We start from the raw sequence: 19,425 nt of genomic DNA on the forward strand, positions 1-19,425 counted from the left end.
TTGAAAGTTTAACCTAATAGAAGTATATATAGTGTGTATATATGCCATTTAGACTTTGTGTGTGTTATGCAAGGCCTGCTTTTTTGGCTGACCTCGGCCCCTTTGGTTTTATAGCTGCTTTTTTTTTTTAAGTTTAAAATGTTAGCTATTGATCTTAAAGTGAGAATGATGATGGTGTCTTCCTTAGAGGATTCTTTAACGTTGAGTGGAGTTTAACAGTAAAAGCAGTCTTGGCCTGGCGAGGTATGAAGTGCTTGAAGACCTTATTTGATAAGGTTGAAGAGAACACACTCTTGAGTTATCCTTTGACTTCCAGCCGTGTGCTGTGGCATGCAAGTGTCTGTGCTCACATAATAACTGAAAAAGAAAATATGCCTGGCAGTGGTGGCACACTCCTTTAATGCCAGCACTCGGAATTCAGAAGCTGGTGAATCTCTATGAGTTCAAGTCTACAGAGCGATTTCCAGGACAGATTCCAAAGCTACATAGGGAAACCTGTCTCATCAAGCCAAAATCAAACAAACAAACAAACCCTCAATTTAAAGTTGCTATGGTAGCACTTGATGTCTGTATAACCGCTTAATCACTATATTATTATGCATTTTAGCTATGAAGCATTTAACTCAGTACTCTTATTTTGCATATAGAAATTCTGTTCATTTTGGCTTAGTCTTCTGGCCCCACTTCTTCTCTTGAAACTTAACCTAGTCTCTAGCCTTGGGTATAAAGCAGGGTTGAGTTCAGACTGGGCAACATGAACCTTTCTGAGAAACTAAAATCAAATGCAAATCAGCTCATTTAAATTAAAATCTTATACATTCCTTATATCCCAGCACTTAGGAGGCAGAGGCAGGTAGTTCTCAGTTTAAGGCCAGCCTGGTCTACAAAGTGAGTTCCAGGACGGTCAAGAGTGTTTCAAAGAGAAAACTTTGTTTCAGAAAAACAAAACAAAACAAAAAACCAACTTATAAATATTAGAAGTTTTGACATTTTTTTAAACCTACTATTGGTGCTTTGATCCCACCCTTCCCTGAAGTTTATAAGTAAACAGGAAGTGATGCTGGGCATAGAAATGCATGCCTTTAATCCCAGTGCCATAGAGGCAGATGGGTCTCTGCATTCAAGGATAGTGAAATCCTGCCTCCAGCACAGTGTCTTTAGTTAATTTTAATGACATGGTAAATTTCAGAGTTTTTGTAGGTATATCATGCCATCTGGAACACAGTAATTTTTCTGTTAGTCATTATGTGAACTATGGTTTGTTGTTGGCTTCGTCTTTTGTTGGAAATTGTTACTTAGCCTACGTTGACCTCAATCTCTGAATTCCCCTGTTTTATGTGATTCACTATCCTCACACTGTTAATGTCCATTTCTTTTATTGAAAATAGCCTCTCTTTGGGAATATGCAAATTTACATGAATTTTCACACAGTGAAATGATGGATAATCAGCTCCTTTCCTATAAAGAGAAAGAAAACTGAATCCTAATATATGATCTAGCACAGATAGACTGGCCTTATCGAGTACTTATTTCTCTCACAGTGTGAGACCACATGTCCCATAAAAGAATAGTTATATTTTTGAGGGAACTAGATTTTTATGCCTGTGAAGAGTAGCACTCTCTCTCTTCCTCTCTCCCTCTGTCTGCCTGTCTGTCTTTTGAGACAGGCCTTTTGTTTTGTTTTGTTTTTTGAGGCGGGGTTTTTCTGTAGCTTTAGAGCCTGTTCTGGAACTAGCTCTTACAGACCAGGCTGGCCTGGAACTCACAGAGAGCTGCCCGCCTCTGTTCCCCAGTGCTGGGATCAAAGGCATGCTCCACTACCGTTCAGTGAGACAGGCTTTCATTATTCAGTCTGGGCTGTTCTGGAACTATGTAGACCAGGCTGTCCTCTAGCTCAGAGATCCACTTGCTTCTTTTTCCAAAGTGCTGGGATTAAAGGTGTGTACCATCACATATGACTATCTTCAGCAGTTCCTAGTCTCATTGTTAGTATATTTCTCAATTTTGCACAAATAGCCGACTTGTATGGATACATTCATAGAAATAGTAGCTAAAGCTATTATTATTTTTCTTTAAGAAAAGAAACCTTTTTAAAAATAGTTATTTTCTGTTGATCTTTAAGTCTTTAGGAAAGGCAGTTTATTAACATTCATTATAGATTAGAGCAGTAGAACATAAAAGGAGGTTTCCCCACTAAGACCCAGGTAGTAGTTCATCTTTTCTTTTTTAGGTTAACATTTGTAGGCAAAGGCTGCTTGCTCGTTTCCTTGTTGCCGAAACCCAAAATAATCACACAGAAACTGTATTAATTACAATACTGCTCGGCCAGTTAGCTTAGGCTTCTTATTCACTAATTCTTACATCTTAAATTCACCCATTTCTATTATTTTATGTTTTACCATGAGGCAAAATTGGTTTTACCTTATAGTACTCTTCCTCAGCTCTTACCTCTTATCCAGAGTTTTCTTGTCTCAAACGTAATATTTTTTATTAATAATATGTTAAATATGGTATAGAATTTAAAAATTTTAGTACATTTGGAGAAAAGTTGAAAGACAATAAACTATAAATAAGATGCTTTTGAAAATAATGTAGATTAGTTATTAAAAATATAATCAGATGTAAGTTTTTCATAGTGATTTTAGTAATGCTACAGTGGACAAAATAAATTGAACTGTCTTAATACTGCTTTTGCTAGGTGTGTTGGTACATCTTTTCATTCCAGTACCCTGGAGGCAGAGTCAGGTGGATCTCTGAATTGGAGGGGTCCTGATACAGAGTTCCAACCAGCTGATGATACATAATGAGATTCTGTCTCACCCACTCTCCGTGTTTTTACAAGAGGACTAACAGAGCCTTTTGAATATAAGAAATTAGTTTAGGATTATGTATTTCCACATATTTCCGTGACAGGTCAGAAAGCTGACAGTTTTGTAAAAATTTTATTTTTCTACTTTATGAAAAAGTGAGATTAAGCAATTGGGAGCAGTGAACATTTCTTTCCCCTGTTAATGACATTTAATGTGTGGTTAGAGTCTTACTAGAATTTTATTAGTGCAAAGGTAGCCAAGGTAAACCTGAAAAGCGTATTCATATCTAACATCATCCTTCAGTTTGCTTGTTTTCTTTGCTAATCTCTGGAGCTGGTAAGAAATATTGCTTTCGGGTAAAGCAGACAGTATGCCATTTTTCTTGTAACATTTGAGTTCGTTTTGATCTTTGCACTTGGAGTCACTTTTTAATACTTTGCATATAACATACACCTCATTTAGTTGCATTGAGTCTTCAGCTTAAATTGGTTTAATCTTTACAGTGTAGTGTCTTCTGTAAGCAGACAAATGTTTCTGTGGGTTGGTTTTTTTTTTTTTTTTTGAGACAGTCTTGCTCCATAAACCAGGCTTTCTATGAACTAATTTGAGATCAACTTGCCTCTGCCTCCCAAGTGATGGGATTAAAGGCGTGTGCTACCACCGTGAGACAAATGTTTCTTTAAAAAATTTTTTTGGTTTGTGGAGATGCCTTAGTGGTTAAGTACACTTCTTGTTTATGCAGCGCACCTAGGGTTGCTTCCCAGCATCCACAAAACAATTCTCAGTCATACAAACTCCAGATCTAGGATGCACCTGAAGCACAGAGGTACTGATAAGCTAAATATTCACAGACTTAGAATAAAATAAGCAAATCAAAGGTTTTTAAAATTATAGTTTGTGTTTTTAAGAAGAGAAAGAGAGGAGAGAAACAATGAGCTGTCTTTTCAGCTCGTACTTCACACGCATACAGTTTGTTCATGTGTATATATATATTTGCTGGCACAAAGAGATGGAAAAGCGTGGTTTTAGTATTTATTTTCTTCCTTTTTTTTTTTTTTTTTGGTTTTTCGAGACAGGGTTTCTCTGTAGCTTTGGAACCTGTCCCTTTGTAGACCAGGCTGGCCTTGAACTCACAGATATCCACCTGCCTCTGCCTCCCGAGTGCTGGGATTACAGGCGTGCGCCACCACCGCCCGGCTTAGTATTTATTTTCAAGTTAATTTTATATTATTGTATATAAATTAGATTAATTGATGAATTATAGCTTTTTTTCTAGCTTATCTTATTCAGAATGTATGAATGAAAGGTAGGGTTTAAGAGGCAGCTCTTGTTTTTAAATTAAGTGGAAGGCACTAACATTTTTCACATCTTACTTATACATTGTTTGGTTTACATTTACTTATAGATTAGGATATGGCTCCATATCCCTGCTGTCATGCAACATATTATACCATTTAGAACGTATGTTATCAGGTAAGTTCGTAAAATTTCTTCTCTCATTTATTAAATTTATAACATAATTAAACAATTCATAACAATTCTTTTGCTTTTGAAAGACCCTTGTAGATATATTCTAGGGACGATTTCAGTTTATAGATCAGTATATAGTAATTTTTATGCATGTGTATGAGTTTATGTTGATATATACATTTTAAAAAATTCTTTAACCTTGTTTTTTGCATGAGTTTAGGAAGAGTTAAGTAAAGACTTAGTATGGTTTTACTGACTTTATTAGTCAATAAGTAATTTTAAGTACTTTGTTAAGAACACCTTATTTAAAAAGTAACTTGATATACACAATTTATAAGAAATCACAACTATTAACAGGATAATTATCAGGAAAGAAATAAGAGTATGAGAGGGTGGACTATAATTTTACATGCCCGGTTTGGTTGAGTCCTGAGGAGACGGCTTTGTTGAAAAAGCATGTACACAAATGTGAGGGCCTGAGTCCACATAAAAACTGAACACCCAGGCGTGACACTTGTTACGGGGAGGTGGGAATTGGAGACTGGTCCTGGAGGCTCACTAACCCTGTTTTAGTTTACTTGATGAAGTTGCAGCAAATGAGAACCTTACCGTAAAAATGATACCTTCAGCCCAACCTCTGTACATACACTCTGGTACACATGAATACACATAAAGGTTAGAGGAACGAGAAAGGTCTTTTTGAGGAGGAAGTAAATTTAATTTTTTTTATTATTCACCTAAAAAGAAAACCTAAGATGATGTATTGTATAGCTTAGATATGAAGTGTGAGACTATTAATTTATTTTCTTGGTTTCAAACAGGAGTTCTTTGCAGTTTTTCCTCATTCATTTATTCAAGTTTTGAGTGTTTTTTATTTTTCCTAATACTGTTAGAGGTGTTGCAGAATGTCAGAGTATCAGGATTGCTTAGATGTGTTGGGTTCCTTGTAAGTAAAGCCGTATGATGGAGAAAGCTGTGAACCAGCTACTCATGTGGTGTCAGGGCAAACGTTCTAGCATGCATAGAGACATAGAGTATGATGAAGTGGAAGTGGAGTGGTGTGAGCCTATTGTCAGGGATGGTGTTGTTATGGTACACGTTGGAGTGCTCAGCAAAGGCAGATTATTCAGATCTTTGTAGGCTTCTGTGAGTGCTTGGGTTTAGTTTTAGCAATGGTGACTATGTGGCTCTAGATGTTCTGGAACTAGCACTGTAGACCAGGCTGGCCTTGAACTCACAGAGATCCACCTGCTGGGATTAAAGGCCTGCATCACTACCACCTGGCTCTGTTGAAATTTTTAAGTAGACCAATCTTAATATTTTTAAAAGACCAGTTTGGATTTTAGTAAAGTTCATGTTTTAAATACTATAAGACTTTATTAGAAGCCAAGGGACCAATTAAAAGTTCATGCCATGTCGTAGTAGAAATTACATTAGCTATACCAAGATTATTGATGGCTAGATTAGAAATAGGCATATTAAGTTGTCGGAGACCAGCCTTGACAAAAATACCTCCTGCCAGGGTAAAGGCGTGGGGGTTAGAAATATAGAAAAGAATAAGAAAGCACGAATGAAAATAATAAAACAGAGAAACAAATAGGATAGTATCAGGAGGGGATTTTTCAGTGAGTACTTGGTTTCAACTGCTTAAAATATCCCTGACCCCAAAAGGTAGGAGTAAGACAATAAACTGCATTAACATGATACAAGGAAATGAACATACCAATTGAAAGTCTCCGGCTACATTCATAGTTAAACATTCTGTTGCTAGAACAAAGCAAGCCGCCAAGTCACTCTCACACCCTAGATCAAACACTCTGTTGGCAAACCACTCCTTGGGTGGAACCCCAAGTTATTTCCACAAAAGGGAATTGGAGCTTAGTTGGATCCTTGGAGTTTTGTTTGAGGTAGGAACAAACTACTTCTCTATTCCAGGAGCAGATGTCTGACAATTAGCCATACTTGTTGACACTGTTGACGATAACCTGGAGAGAATAAAGCTCTGATTTACAACTAGGTGGGACCTTTGTCTGGGGTTTAAGTACAATAACATCAGTAGGAACTAGAAACAAGTCCCAACCTCTGTGACCTTTGGTCAATTTGGAAATAGGCCTTTTTGGGCCTCCACATTAAGTGAAAATAGAATCACTAAGACTAGTAATTATGGGGCTGTAAAGAAAAAGGTAACATTACAGAGGCCGGAGATACCTCAGTGATTATGAGCACTAGCTGCTCTTGCAGAGCACCTGAGTTCAATTTTTAGCACCCAGATGGTGGTTTACAGCAGTCTACTGATCATCAATTTTAGTTCTAGGGGTTCCATTCCTTCTTCTGCCCTCTGTGGACACCAAGCATGTGCGTGGTATGTATACATACATACATACAAAATTAGTAAGTCTAATTTTAAAAAAATTTAAAGAAAAAGAAAAAAGGTAACGTTGCAGATGAGACCAATACTCATACCTTCTTAGTTTCCCTTTAGCTGTGGTTATCATTAACAGTGATGCAAAAGTCAGAGAAAACATAGGTGAAACTTTGTGTTCCTTGTGAGACATTAATGTGATGTTGGCAAATTGAAATGAACTTCCATCCGGTTCCGAAGAAAATCTTTTAGTTTTCAGCATAAGGACTGGGGTATTTGTTTTGTGGGTACAGTGCTTGCTGCATAAGCACGCAGACTTAGTTCAGACGCACAGTTCAGATATAAAAAAGAAGCAGAAACAGGAGAGTCCAAAGTTTTCTTGGCCAGCCAGCCATTCAGGGTGCTGAATTTAATTCCCATAACTGTGTGTAACTTCAGTCCTAGGGAAATAGATGATTATTTCTTCTGGCCTTTTCAAGCACTGAGCATACAAGTGGTACTCAGATATACATGCAGGCAAAAAAATAAATATATATTTAAATAATAAAAAAATAAAGTTACTATATAAAAATAGAAATAAGATAAATAATAAAATAAAAACAATAAATAAAAGTGATGGAGAGCAATTGAAGAAGGTATCCCCCGTTTACCTCTGCTCTCCATACACATGTACACAAATCACATATAACATACCACAGACATACACACCAGCAAAACATGAACAACAATCCCATCAAATTATCATCCAAATTATCATCATGAAAACAGTAGTTAGAAACTAGTAGAACATATGAGGTCACTTAAAGAGAGAACAAAGAAAGAAAATATAGATGAGTCTATGGTGAAGCCTTATATCACTTGCTTTTGCTATGTAAGCAAAGAGCCCTTCTTCCACTTAGTGTTTTAAAGTAATGGGCATCTATTATTTCTCATTGTTGGTAGGATAGAAATTTCAACTGATTTGGACTTGCTTGACTGAAACTGTGTAGTTGAAGATAACCTTACTTATTCTGTGATTACCGGCGTAATTGGTGTTGGCAAATGGATATTCATTTATGTTCGACAGTTGGCTTCTCATGAAGTGCTCTAAATTGTGTCTCTTAGTGGTGGAAGTAGAGGACAAGCTGAATGCCTCTCCATTTTCTTATGTTAGTCATGTTTGTTAATACCTTCTTTGCCAAAGCAAATTATCTGTCAAAAGTTCAGACTCAGTAGGGTAAAAAAACACTTTTTGGTGGGAGGAGTACTGGAGTCACATTTCAGGTACTTTTACATCTAGCACTGAGAGGAATATGTGGCATATGTGGCATTTTTACAGATCCTGAGGTGTTGAAAGGATGGATAACAGAGAATTAGCACTCAGAGATGTAAATCAGGGCCTGAGAAAAATTTTTAAATCACTCTTTTATTGGTTTTTAGAAAAAAAGTAAAAAAAAAAACCCATAATGATTTGTATGCATACCATGACAAAGGTTTCCCTGTGTCCCAGAAGGAAATTTGCTATTTCTTTGAAGTCAGCTGATAATCCCTAGAGTGGGGATGTTAGAAGATGATACAGCATTATGGAGGAACAGACCACTAGGATAAATGACCTGGTTTTTTGCAATAATCAGTTCAGATTGAACTCCCAGCAATGACACATTGTTACAGTTCACTTTTTAAAAAAATTGTTAATTAGAAATAGTTTAAATTGTACCTAGCTAGATGATTTAGTTCTATCCACAGGATACATGTAAGTAGTAGTAGAACCAACTCCCATAAGTTGTTCTGACTTTCACATCCATATTGTGACACCCCACATGCCTACACACAAAATAAAAAAATATATAAACAATTAAAACATAAAAGGAAATTTTAAATTAAGAATATTTATATATTGTAATATATAAAATGGAGATTTGGAGCAAAGAAATGTTGATAAATTTCTAATGGGATTTTTAGAATTATTTAGTGAGTTTTGTATATTTTCTGTTTTTGACTCATTTAGATATTTATGCAAGCTCTCTGATCAGGAGTTACGACAGAGTGCAGCTCGTAACATGGCTGACTTAATGTGGAGTACAGTGAAAGAACCATTGGATACAACACTATGCTTTGATAAAGAAAGCCTTGATCTTGCATTTAAGTACTTTATGTCACCAACTTTGACCATGAGGTTGGCTGGATTGAGTCAGATAACAGTAAGCAATATTTCCTTTGTTTTTGATGACTGTTTTGTTTGCTTGCTAGACAAACATAATACCAGTGAAGGGCTTTATGTTCCGCTTAATGCTGTTTTACACAGAATATTTTATATTGCCGTCACCATTTTTTTTTCATTTGTAAAAATAAGATGAGTGAGAGTTAGAGAGATGGCTCAGTGGTTAAGAGTGTTTGCTGCCTTTCCAGAAGACCTGGGTTTGGTTCCCATCACCCATATGTAGGCTGACAGCCTTTTGCAACTGCAGTTCCATGAAATTTGATGCCTTTTTCGGATGGTATTTTTGTATGTATGTAGGCAAAACACTCATACACATAAAATAAAATAAAAATAAATCCTTAAAAATAAGACTGAAACTTTGATTTATATTTTAGATCTGTTTGGTTTCAGTGTCTCATTATTGCTACATGGTATATTTTGTTTCTGTTGAATTTCTGCACTCAAGCGTTAGCTATCTGCTTCACCATGGATTACAGATAATTACCACTACACCACACACATATGTGTATAGTGTATGTGTTCATGTGTGTGGAACTTTGAGGTTGATATTCATGATTTCCTTAGTTGCTATCTCTCTCTCTGAAACAGGTTCTCTTATTAAACCTGAAGCATATATATGTGACTAGACTGCTTGGCCACTTCTTTTCAGCACTGTGATGATAAGCATATGCTGTTATACTCAGCTTTTTTATTCTGAGGATGCAAACTAAGTGTCTCATGCTTGCATGATAAGCAGTACTGAGCCATTTCTCTTTCTCCTCCCCCTTCTTTGCTTTCTCTCTCTCTCTCTCTCTCTCTCTCTCTCTCTCTCTCTCTCTCTCTCTCTCTCCCTCCCTCCCTCCCTCCCTCCCTCCCTCCCTCCCTCCCTCCCTCCCTCCTTCCCTCTCCCCCCCTTCTTTGCTTTCTCTCTCTGTCTCTCCTTTCCTCTCCCTCCTTCCCTTCCTTTCTTGTTTTATAAGACTATGTTATATTATGTGGCCTCAGATAAACCTTAAATTCACCACGTAGCCATGGCTGATTTTGAACTACTGATTCTTTTGCACTTCTTGATTGGTGGGATTGCAGGAGTGTACTGCCACACCCAGCTATTTTTAAGTTTTTATTTTATTGTTGTTTGTAAGAAACATGCTATCATGAATTTGATCCTGATTTTGCTTACTGGTTACTTGAAATTAAGGGGTGGATACAACCATGCCCTTGTTAAAAAAAATCTGCACTTAGACAGTATTTTAAGATAGAAAAATAATTAGCAGTGATTATCCAGAGTTAATGATAATCTTAATGGAAGTCCCATTTGACTAACAGCAGTTGTTTTGTACATTATTAAGTACTGTTTAAAATGTGGGAGAATGAAATTAAAATCTAGTTGTTGGAGTGTCTCGAAGTGGGAATAGGTGAACAAACACTTTGTGTGTTACATGAATTATTTGCTGAAGACAAATAGTTGACTTTCTTAGTTTATTCTGGTTCTCAGTAGCTTTTGCTTCTTTCTATTATTTATTTTTTGTAATGTTAGCACACTGAAAATCTAAAGTGATCTAATATGTTGGGTTTTATAAATAGCAAAATGCTTCTTGACATTTTCCCAGATAAATCACAAGTAAATTTTACTAGGAAGCCTAATGACATATATGATTTTCTCCCTAGATTGTATTTACCTTTTTCCTTACTCAGCTTTATTTTCTTACTTTATTTATTCATTCATTCATTCATTCATTCATTCATTCATTCATTCATTTATTATGTATACAATATTCTGTCTGTGTGCATGTCTGCAGGCCAGAAGAGGGCACCAGACCTCTTTACAGATGGTTGTGAGCCACCATGTGGTTGCCGGTAATTGAACTCAGGACTTTTGGAAGAGCAGGCAATGCTCTTAACCACTGAGCCATCTCTCCAGCCCCTCAGCTTTATTTTCTTGAATGTGTTTAATGAAATAAAGCATAATTTTTTTGCAAAGAATTTTAGTATTAACATGATAAAATAATGTACTCGTGGTTTTATGTATTACATTTCATTATTGCAATCTTATCAGTTGTGATCTGTGTAACAAGTTTATTGTGTTTCTTGCCATTTGCCAACAGCTTTCATGTTTAAAAAAAACCCCTTATCTTCTTTTCTTTAATCTTAGAATCAACTTCATACTTTCAACGATGTGTGCAATAATGAATCATTGGTATCAGACACAGAAACGTAAGTGGGATCATTAGTTGATATAGAGTTATACTTTTTTCTTTAAAGACTTGCTTTGGCTGTTATGGAATTCACTGTGTAGGCAAGGTTGGCCTCAGATCTGTCTGCTTCGGACTCCTGAATGCCTCCATTAAAGTTGTATGCCATTATGCCTGGCTGAAGTATACCATGTTGTTACTGGTTTTATAGCAAATATAGTTGTGTTTTTATTTGATTTGAAGAATTTATTGGAAATCCTTATCTTGTGGCTTCAGTTTGAATAAAAAATATATATTTCAGTGTTGGCGAGATGCTTAGTGGTTAAGAACAGTAGCTGCTTTTCCAGAGGACTCAGGTCAATTGACTCAGAACTGCAACTCTAAGGCTCTCATTTTCTCCTGGCCTCTATGAGCAGTACTGTGTATATCTGCACGTGCATACATTCACACATACACACACACACGCATGAATATATATATAAAGTTCTTTTAAACAACAACATATATTAGGTTCTGAGAGACCTAGTCATTAAGACTTCTTGCTTCCAGAGGATCTGAGTTCAGTTCCTAGTACCCTTGTTTGGTGGCTTTCAACCACTTTAAACTCCAGGGAGTCAACACTCTTTTGGCCTCTACAGATCTGCGCACACATATATTAACCTGACAAGAAGCTCAACTACATGAAGCAGAGCTGGGTGTGGTAGTAAACATCTGTAATTCTTACATTTAGTAGGTAGAGAAAGCAGAATTAGGAGTTTAAGATGATTCTCAGTTTCCTAACAAATGTGAAACAAAACTCTGCTATAGAGCAAGATTGACAAAAAAAAAAAAAAAAAAAAAAAAGCAGGGGTGTGTGTGTGTGTGTGTGCAAGACCTATTAAAACCACAGTGAAATAATAATTGGTCAGTGTAACAGCTATAATAAAAAATGTAGTAATTGAGTATAAGGGCTTTCAATCTTAGTACTTAGTGTCTATTATGAAAAATAAGAACATATAGTCTAAAGACCTGCACATAAATGTAACTAGCAACTGAAAAGTAGAAAATACACTGATACCCATCAAAAGTAAGTGGAGAATCAGAATGATACAACATTGCACAATGTAGTGGTATTTAATAATAAAAAGAATGGTGTATTAGTACAAGTACAAAATAGATAAATATAATAATTGGATAAACACTGTAGTGTATTTGAATGATGTAATACTATTAGGAAATAAAAAATACACACTACTAGTCAGGTGATGGTGGTGAACGCCTTTAATCCGAGCACTTGTGGTGCAGAGGCAGGCTGGTCTCTGTGATTTAAGGTCAGCCTGATCTACAGAGCAAGTTCCAGGACAGACTCCAAAGGTACACAGAGAAACCCTGTCTTGAAAAACCAAGCCAAACCAAAACATAAAGAAAACCACATACTACCATGTGAATAAACCTAGTAAATGTATAAAAAGTTTGGATTCTTGTTTCTGGAGAGAGGGCTCAACAATTAAGAGCACTTACTGCCTTTTTTTTTTTGTGTGTGTGTGGTTTTTTAAGACAGGGTTTCTTTGTATACCAGGCTGGCCTTGAACTCACAGAGATCTGCCTGCCTCTGCCTCCCAAGTGCTGGGATTAAAGGCGTGCACTACCAACCAGTGCTTTTCTTGAGGATCTGTTTGGTTCCCAGAACCTATATTGGGTGACTCAACACCACTTGTAACTCCAGCTTGAGAGATCCAACACTCTCTTCTGTCCTCCTTAGATACCAGGCCGGTCTATATAGTTTATCTATACAGATATACCCACATACTCATAAATAAAAGTATTGTTAATATTTTATATATAATTTTATATATTTATAAATAATTTATATATTTAATATATATTTAATTTATGTATAATTAATCTATATAATGAAACAGTACTATTCAGCAGAATAAAAGAAAAGTTCTGTGATAGAGGCCTTTCCTCACATGAATGAAGTCCTATGTTCAATACCTATTATGAATATAAATAACATTATAAATAGGTAAAGTTTGGTATATATTACAACAGAAATAAAACTTAAACAAAAAATGTAGATCTTAGAAGCTGGCTCTGTGGGTTTATTACTGGCCATGTAAAGTCAAGAATGTAATTTGGATTTCCAATCCACATAGAGTGCAAAGTGGACCTTGCTAGAATCCCAAGGCTTGGAAGGCAAAAACATCGCTGGAACAAGCTGGATAGCTAGACTAATTGAATTGGTGAGCTCTTGGTTCAGTATATAAGATAGAGAGTAGTTAAGGAAGACACGCGGCATAAGCCTCTAGTTTCCACATCTACCTACCTGATTACAAATACAGCACAGCACAGTGTAGGTGTACAAGCTTCGAATGTGGCATGCACAAAGGCCATAGGCTCAATCCTTAGAACATATCTGTCTGCTTTCCCCAAGACCCAATGAAAAATAACATATAAATATCATACAATTCCATTTACTTGAAATCCTTATGAATTGATAAATTATGTTGACAGAAAATAGACTAATAAAACTGGAAATGAGAACAAGGACTGACTTATTGCAAATGGGAGATAGCAAATAAGATTTTTCTGAAGGGATGGAAATATTTGTTAAAATGTGTTGTAAGCATTTCATTCAAAACAGGTGAATTTTGTTTGTGTAATATGTATATCTTAAAGTTTTAAAAAATACTCAATTTAGTCTCCAACAGTATTCACTCTTTGTTTGCTGTATTTTTTTCATGCTGTTTATACAATATCTTACCTACTTGTCATTAAAACTTAAGGTCATTCTAAAAATGACCCACCTTGGCCCTAAACAAACATGTTGTTTTTCTTTTGCTTTCCTTGAGTTAAGTGTTACTGTGTAGCTCTAGATATCCCAGAATTGATTACTAAAGAATGTGATGGCCTCGAATGTCAGGTGATCGTTTTGCTTTTGCCCCTAAGTGCTGTGGTTGAGGTTTTATTTTATTTTGGTGGATTTCATATAGTAATTATCAAAATTAAATCTTACAGATCATATCTTGAGTAGAACTACCCAGAAATAGTTAAAATATATAAGTATTGTTTTTGTGATTTTTTTTTTTCTGTACATAACTTACTTCATTCATTTTGAAGCTTCATTAGTATTAGGAAGGAGACATGCAATTTGTTCTTGGGTATAATTCTTTATGTTTTCAACTCTTAGGTAACTACTTCCTACTTTGCTTAATTCATCATAGAAGTGGTGTTGCAAAATCTTCCCCAAATGCTCCAGTGCCTATTGTGGAAATTAATGCCTGGGAGCAAAGTCTAAGGACTTGGTAGCTGGTGTTGTTATCTTAACTTTTCAGTTGTTAATTGTTTGTAAATTCAGGGTATACTTATTTTAGTTATGCTTTGTAGTATTGTGAACAATTTTTTATAATTCTTTGTATTGTATGGAAGCAAATCTAGGTTTTCTTTTGTGTCTTTTTTGACATGAGAAAATTGCTTTAAAAATTATTTTTTCAATCATTTGATCCTAGGTCTATTGCAAAAGAACTTGCTGACTGGCTTATTAGCAACAATGTAGTGGAACATATATTTGGACCAAATTTACATATTGAGGTTTGTGGACAGTTATATTGGTTATCTATTATATAAAGGCACTTTAAATAAAAATAACTACACCAAGTTTTCCTTTTTTAGATTATTAAGCAGTGCCAAGTGATTTTGAATTTCTTGGCAGCAGAAGGACGACTGAGTACTCAGCATATTGACTGCATTTGGGCTGCAGCACAGGTGATACTAATGCTTCATATTTATTTAATGCTTTTTTTAATGTTCTGAATGCTACTGTTATGAAAGATAACGAAGACATGAGGAAGATATGATAGGGACCTCTAAGGTTTGGGTTGAGTCCATGTGTTATTATGTTACTGATAGAAGGCAGGCTGTTAGAATCACTAAACTTACGGAAACTACTCAGTTTTAATAAAGACATTTTCCTGTTATTTATAAAATCGACACTTATAACATGATATTACGATTGTTACATGTTTCTTTTCTGTGGCAGCCAGCCTCCTTGCCTTCCTTTCTTCTTTGAATCAGGCTCTCACTATGTAGATCTAGACGGTCCATCCACTGACTTCTGCTGAGTGCTGGGATTAAACGCTTTGCCAGCATGCCTTGATGTTGTGCTATTTTTTTTTCTTTAACTTTTTGAGTAGCCCTGTATCCATCTGAAAGATTCAAAAATTTAAAACATGAAAGTATAATATGACTGGAGAGATGGCTCAGAGGATAAGAAAACTTGAAGTCAGAGGACTTAAGTGTTGGTTCCCAAGCTCATATCAAGTGACTCACAAATGCCTGAAAGCATTTACATACGAAATAGAAATCCACATGTACATTTTTAAAAAGAGAGAGAGAGCACCAAATACCAGTGGCTCATGATACTGGCCCTGGAATCCTCATAAATACCAGAAGTATTTATCATTTTTCTTGCACCTTAGTCTCTGAAGCAGCTTTTTTAGTCCCTTGTAATAAGTCAAATATGTACATAGCTCAGTATATATATATTTTCTCTTTTGTTTTCATAAATAGTGCATTCCCACAGACTTGTGTTTTATTATTTATTTTGGTTAGTTTCATATTCTGGAAACGTGCTGCTATGTAGATTAGGCTACCCTGGAATTTATCTTCCTGAGTGTTGGGATTATAGGCATGAACTAACAGTTTAAACCCAGCCGTCTGTCCATCTAATCTAATCTATGATTATATAGCTTTCAAAAGATTTAGACGTAATTTATACATATATGTGAGCTTCTATATGCGCACCATTTGTGTGGGGGGAAAAAACAACAAAACAAAATTCCTATGTCAGATCTGGAACCAGTTGTGATGCAGTTTTGAGCTTCTGTGTTGGTGAACCCAACGCAGGTATTCTGCAAGAGTACTATGTGATCTTGATCAGGGAGTCGTCTCTAGCTTGCTTAATACTTTTGTTTAAGACTGTAGTGTCATCATTTAGATGTGAAATAATTTTAAAAAATCCATTCATGGGCATATTTTCTCCTGGACATTCTATTATAAAGGATACTGTTGTAGTATCTGATAGTTATTACTTACTTATGCAAAACTTTTATGTAAGATTAATTCCTACTGAAGTAGAATTAATATGTTAAAACAGAGTGTGCTTTTCTTGTGATTATTTATAGGGAAGTGCCACTTTTTTCTCAGCTTCCTTTATGTACTGTCATTAAACTTGATTCTTATTCTTTTTTTGCTAATTTGGTGAGTGAAAAGAGAGATTAGTATTTTATTTTGCATTTATTGTATTATGAATGGGATTGAGATACTTTTTATATCTTTTCTGGGAATATCTGCTTATATTCCTTGTTGTTTATTGATTGCTTTATTTGTTTATTCTTTTTTTAAACATTTATTTGTTTGCGGTGGGGCTCATATGCCATGGCATCCATGTGAAGTCTGGACAATTTGTGGGAGTTGATTCTTTCTGCCAGCTTAGTGCTGGGAATCAAACTCAGATAGGCTTGGAGGCAGATGTCTTTACCCACTGAGTCATCTTAGGGGCCCTTTGATCTTTTTTTTTTTTTTTTTTTTGGATTGTGTGTGTATCTGTGGTGTTCATATTCAAGCCCAGTGCCTCTCATGTATCTGAACAAGTTGTTTTTTGTTTTTTGTTGTTGTTGTTGTTTTGTTGTTTTGTTTTTTCGAGGCCGGGTTTCTCTGTAGCTTTGGTGCCTGTCCTGGAACTAGCTCTTGTAGACCAGGCTGGCCTCGAACTCCCAGAGATCCGCCTGCCTCTGCCTCCCGAGTGCTGGGATTAAAGGCGTGCACCACCACCGCCCTGCCTGAACAAGTTTTTTGTCACTTAATTTTTCCTTTTAAAGTAATCCATTATTATTATTTTAGTTAAGTATATGTGTGTGTGCCTTGTGTGTGGGTAATGTGCCACATGATTGCTGGTGTTCGAGTTGGCCAGAGTCATTGGATTTCCTGGAAGTACAGTTATAGGAGGTTGTGAGTTATCTGACATGTGTGCTGGAAATGGATCTTGGGTCTTGTGGAAGAGCAGTGCTCTTAACCTTTGAGTCATATATCTAGACACTATGTATACATTTTATTTATTTACACATGCACAGTGATGGCATTCATTTTAAAGTATGTGATTATGTCATTAAAATACTTTTATTTTTCTTAGATTATAAAGTAATTAAATTACTGGTCCCACTATACTGTCCAGGCACACCATTGTCACTTGCCTTCATAAGGCCTAGTTCAGTCCTTTGAAGGTTCTCCAGTTGTCTGTCTGGAGTCAGTGAGATTCCAATAGCTTGGGTCAGCTGATTCTGTGGGTTTCCCCATCATGGTCTTGACACCTTTGTTCATAATTTCTTGCTCCTCTCTCTCTTTGACTGGACTCCGGGAGCTTGGTGCAGTGGTTAGTTGTGGATCTCTTCATCTGCTTTCTTCTGTTTGTGGATGAAATCCTAGCTTCTCTGGGATTGTGGACTGGTTATCCCTTTGCTTTATGTCTGATATCCACTTATGAGTGAGTATATACCATGTTTGTCTTTCTGGATCTGGTTTATCTCACTCAAGATATTTATTTATAGTTCTGTCCATTTGCCTCAAATTTCAAGATGTCATTGTTTTTTTACTGCTGAATAGTACTCCATTGTGTAAATGTACCACATTTTATTTATGCATTCTTCTGTGGAAGGGCATCTAGGTTTCCAGGTTCTGGTTATTACGAATAATGCTGCTGTGAACATAGTTGAGCAAATATTCTTATAGTATGAGTGTGTATCCTTTGGGTATAAGCCCAAAAGTGGTATTACTAGGTCTTAAGGTAGATTGATTCTCAGTTTTCTGAGAAATGCTGTACTGTTTACCAAAGGTGCTGTACAAGATTGCATTCTCTCCAGCATGAGCTGTCATCAGTGTTTTCGATCTTAGTCATTTTTTTTTCTCATGAAAGAACAATTTATTGCTTCCTCCTATTTCTTTTACATTCATTTTTTACAGTACCCCAACTAAGAGCTAAGTTTAGGGGTTTATATGTTTGCATCATCCCCTAGACTATCAATTGCATAATAATAAGCATTATGTTCAATTTAGTTCTGAGCTGAAAATTCGCAGAGTACCTGACTCATTGTTTGCACTAAACTGTCTTTTTAGTGATTAATGAATTAATACACAGGCACAAAACTTAGATTTGGAACTTGAGATGCTTGATTCTCTCAAGCATCAAGGAAAACCATATCACAATCAGAAGTTTTCCTGAATAATTAGAAGAAAAGCAGTTTACAGAAAAAAAAATGTTTTGAAGTCCATTAGTAGAAAACGAACTTCAGAAAAATGTGGCTCATAATTAAAATGATTCTTCCACCTTCAGCATAATAATAATAATAATAATAATAATAATAATAATAGGAAATTTAAATTTTGGCACTCTTGTGCCACAAATTTGGACACTCGATCTTAGTCATTCTGATCAGTGTAAGATGGTATCTCAGAATTGTTTTGATTTGCATTTCTCTGATGGCTAAAGCTGTTGAGCATTTCCTTAAGCATCTTGTTGGCCAGTTGAGATTCTTCTGTTGAGAATTCTCTGTTTAGATCAGTACCTCATTTTTTAATTGGATTATTTGGCATTCTGATGTCTAGTTTCTTGAGTTCTTTGCTTATTTTGGAAATCAGCCCTCTGTCAGATGTCGGATTGGTGAAATCTTTTCCTGTTCTCTAGGCTGCTGTTTTGTCTTGTTGACTGTGTACTTTGCTTTACAGGAACTTCTCAGTTTCAGAAAGTCGCGTTTATTAATTGTTGCTCTCAGTGTGTATGTCACTGGTATGCTATTTAGGAAGTGGTATCCTGTGCCAATTGTTCAAGAGTACTTCCACTTTCTCTTCTCTGAGGTTCAGTGTGGATTTATGTTGAAGTCTTTGATCCATTTGGAGTTTTGTTCATGGGGATAGATACAGATATCTATTTGCGTTCTTCTACGTGTTGACATCCAGTTATACCAGCACCATTTGTTGAAGATGTTTTCTTTTTTTTTTATTTTATATTTTTGGCTTCTTTGTAAAAAAAAAATCAGTTGTTCATAGGTGTTTGGGTTAATATCAGACTCTTGGATTCTGTTGGTCCACCTGTCTGTTTTTGTGCCAATACCAAGCTGTTTTCATTACTGTAACTCTTATAACATCAGGGATTGGTGATGTTGCCAGATGTTTCTTTATTGTACAGGGCTGTTTTGGCTATCCTGGGTTGTTTTTTTCATATGAAATTTAGTATTGTTCTTTCAAGGTTTATGAATTGTGCTGGGATTTTGATGGGGATGTCACTGAATCTGTAGATTGCTTTTGGTAAGATTGTCATTTTTACTGTGTCAATTCTACCTATCCAGGAGACTAAGAATAGGAGATCTTTCCATTTTC

At 35.8% G+C, this 19,425-nt stretch overlaps 1 protein-coding gene across 1 annotated transcript in view; it reads left to right on the plus strand.

The window, feature by feature from the left end:
• Positions 1-19,425, plus strand: part of Usp34 (ubiquitin specific peptidase 34) — a 187,040-nt gene that overhangs the window by 43,425 nt on the left and 124,190 nt on the right. The window contains exons 6-10 of the mRNA XM_075944509.1: positions 4,216-4,283; positions 8,630-8,822; positions 10,974-11,035; positions 14,505-14,586; positions 14,668-14,760. Of these exons, the coding sequence (XP_075800624.1) occupies positions 4,216-4,283; positions 8,630-8,822; positions 10,974-11,035; positions 14,505-14,586; positions 14,668-14,760 (498 nt within the window). The remainder of the gene's footprint in view (positions 1-4,215; positions 4,284-8,629; positions 8,823-10,973; positions 11,036-14,504; positions 14,587-14,667; positions 14,761-19,425) is intronic.

This window comes from Microtus pennsylvanicus, chromosome 12 (assembly GCF_037038515.1).
Source record: "Microtus pennsylvanicus isolate mMicPen1 chromosome 12, mMicPen1.hap1, whole genome shotgun sequence".
In the NCBI taxonomy this organism is placed as follows: Eukaryota; Metazoa; Chordata; class Mammalia; order Rodentia; family Cricetidae; genus Microtus; species Microtus pennsylvanicus.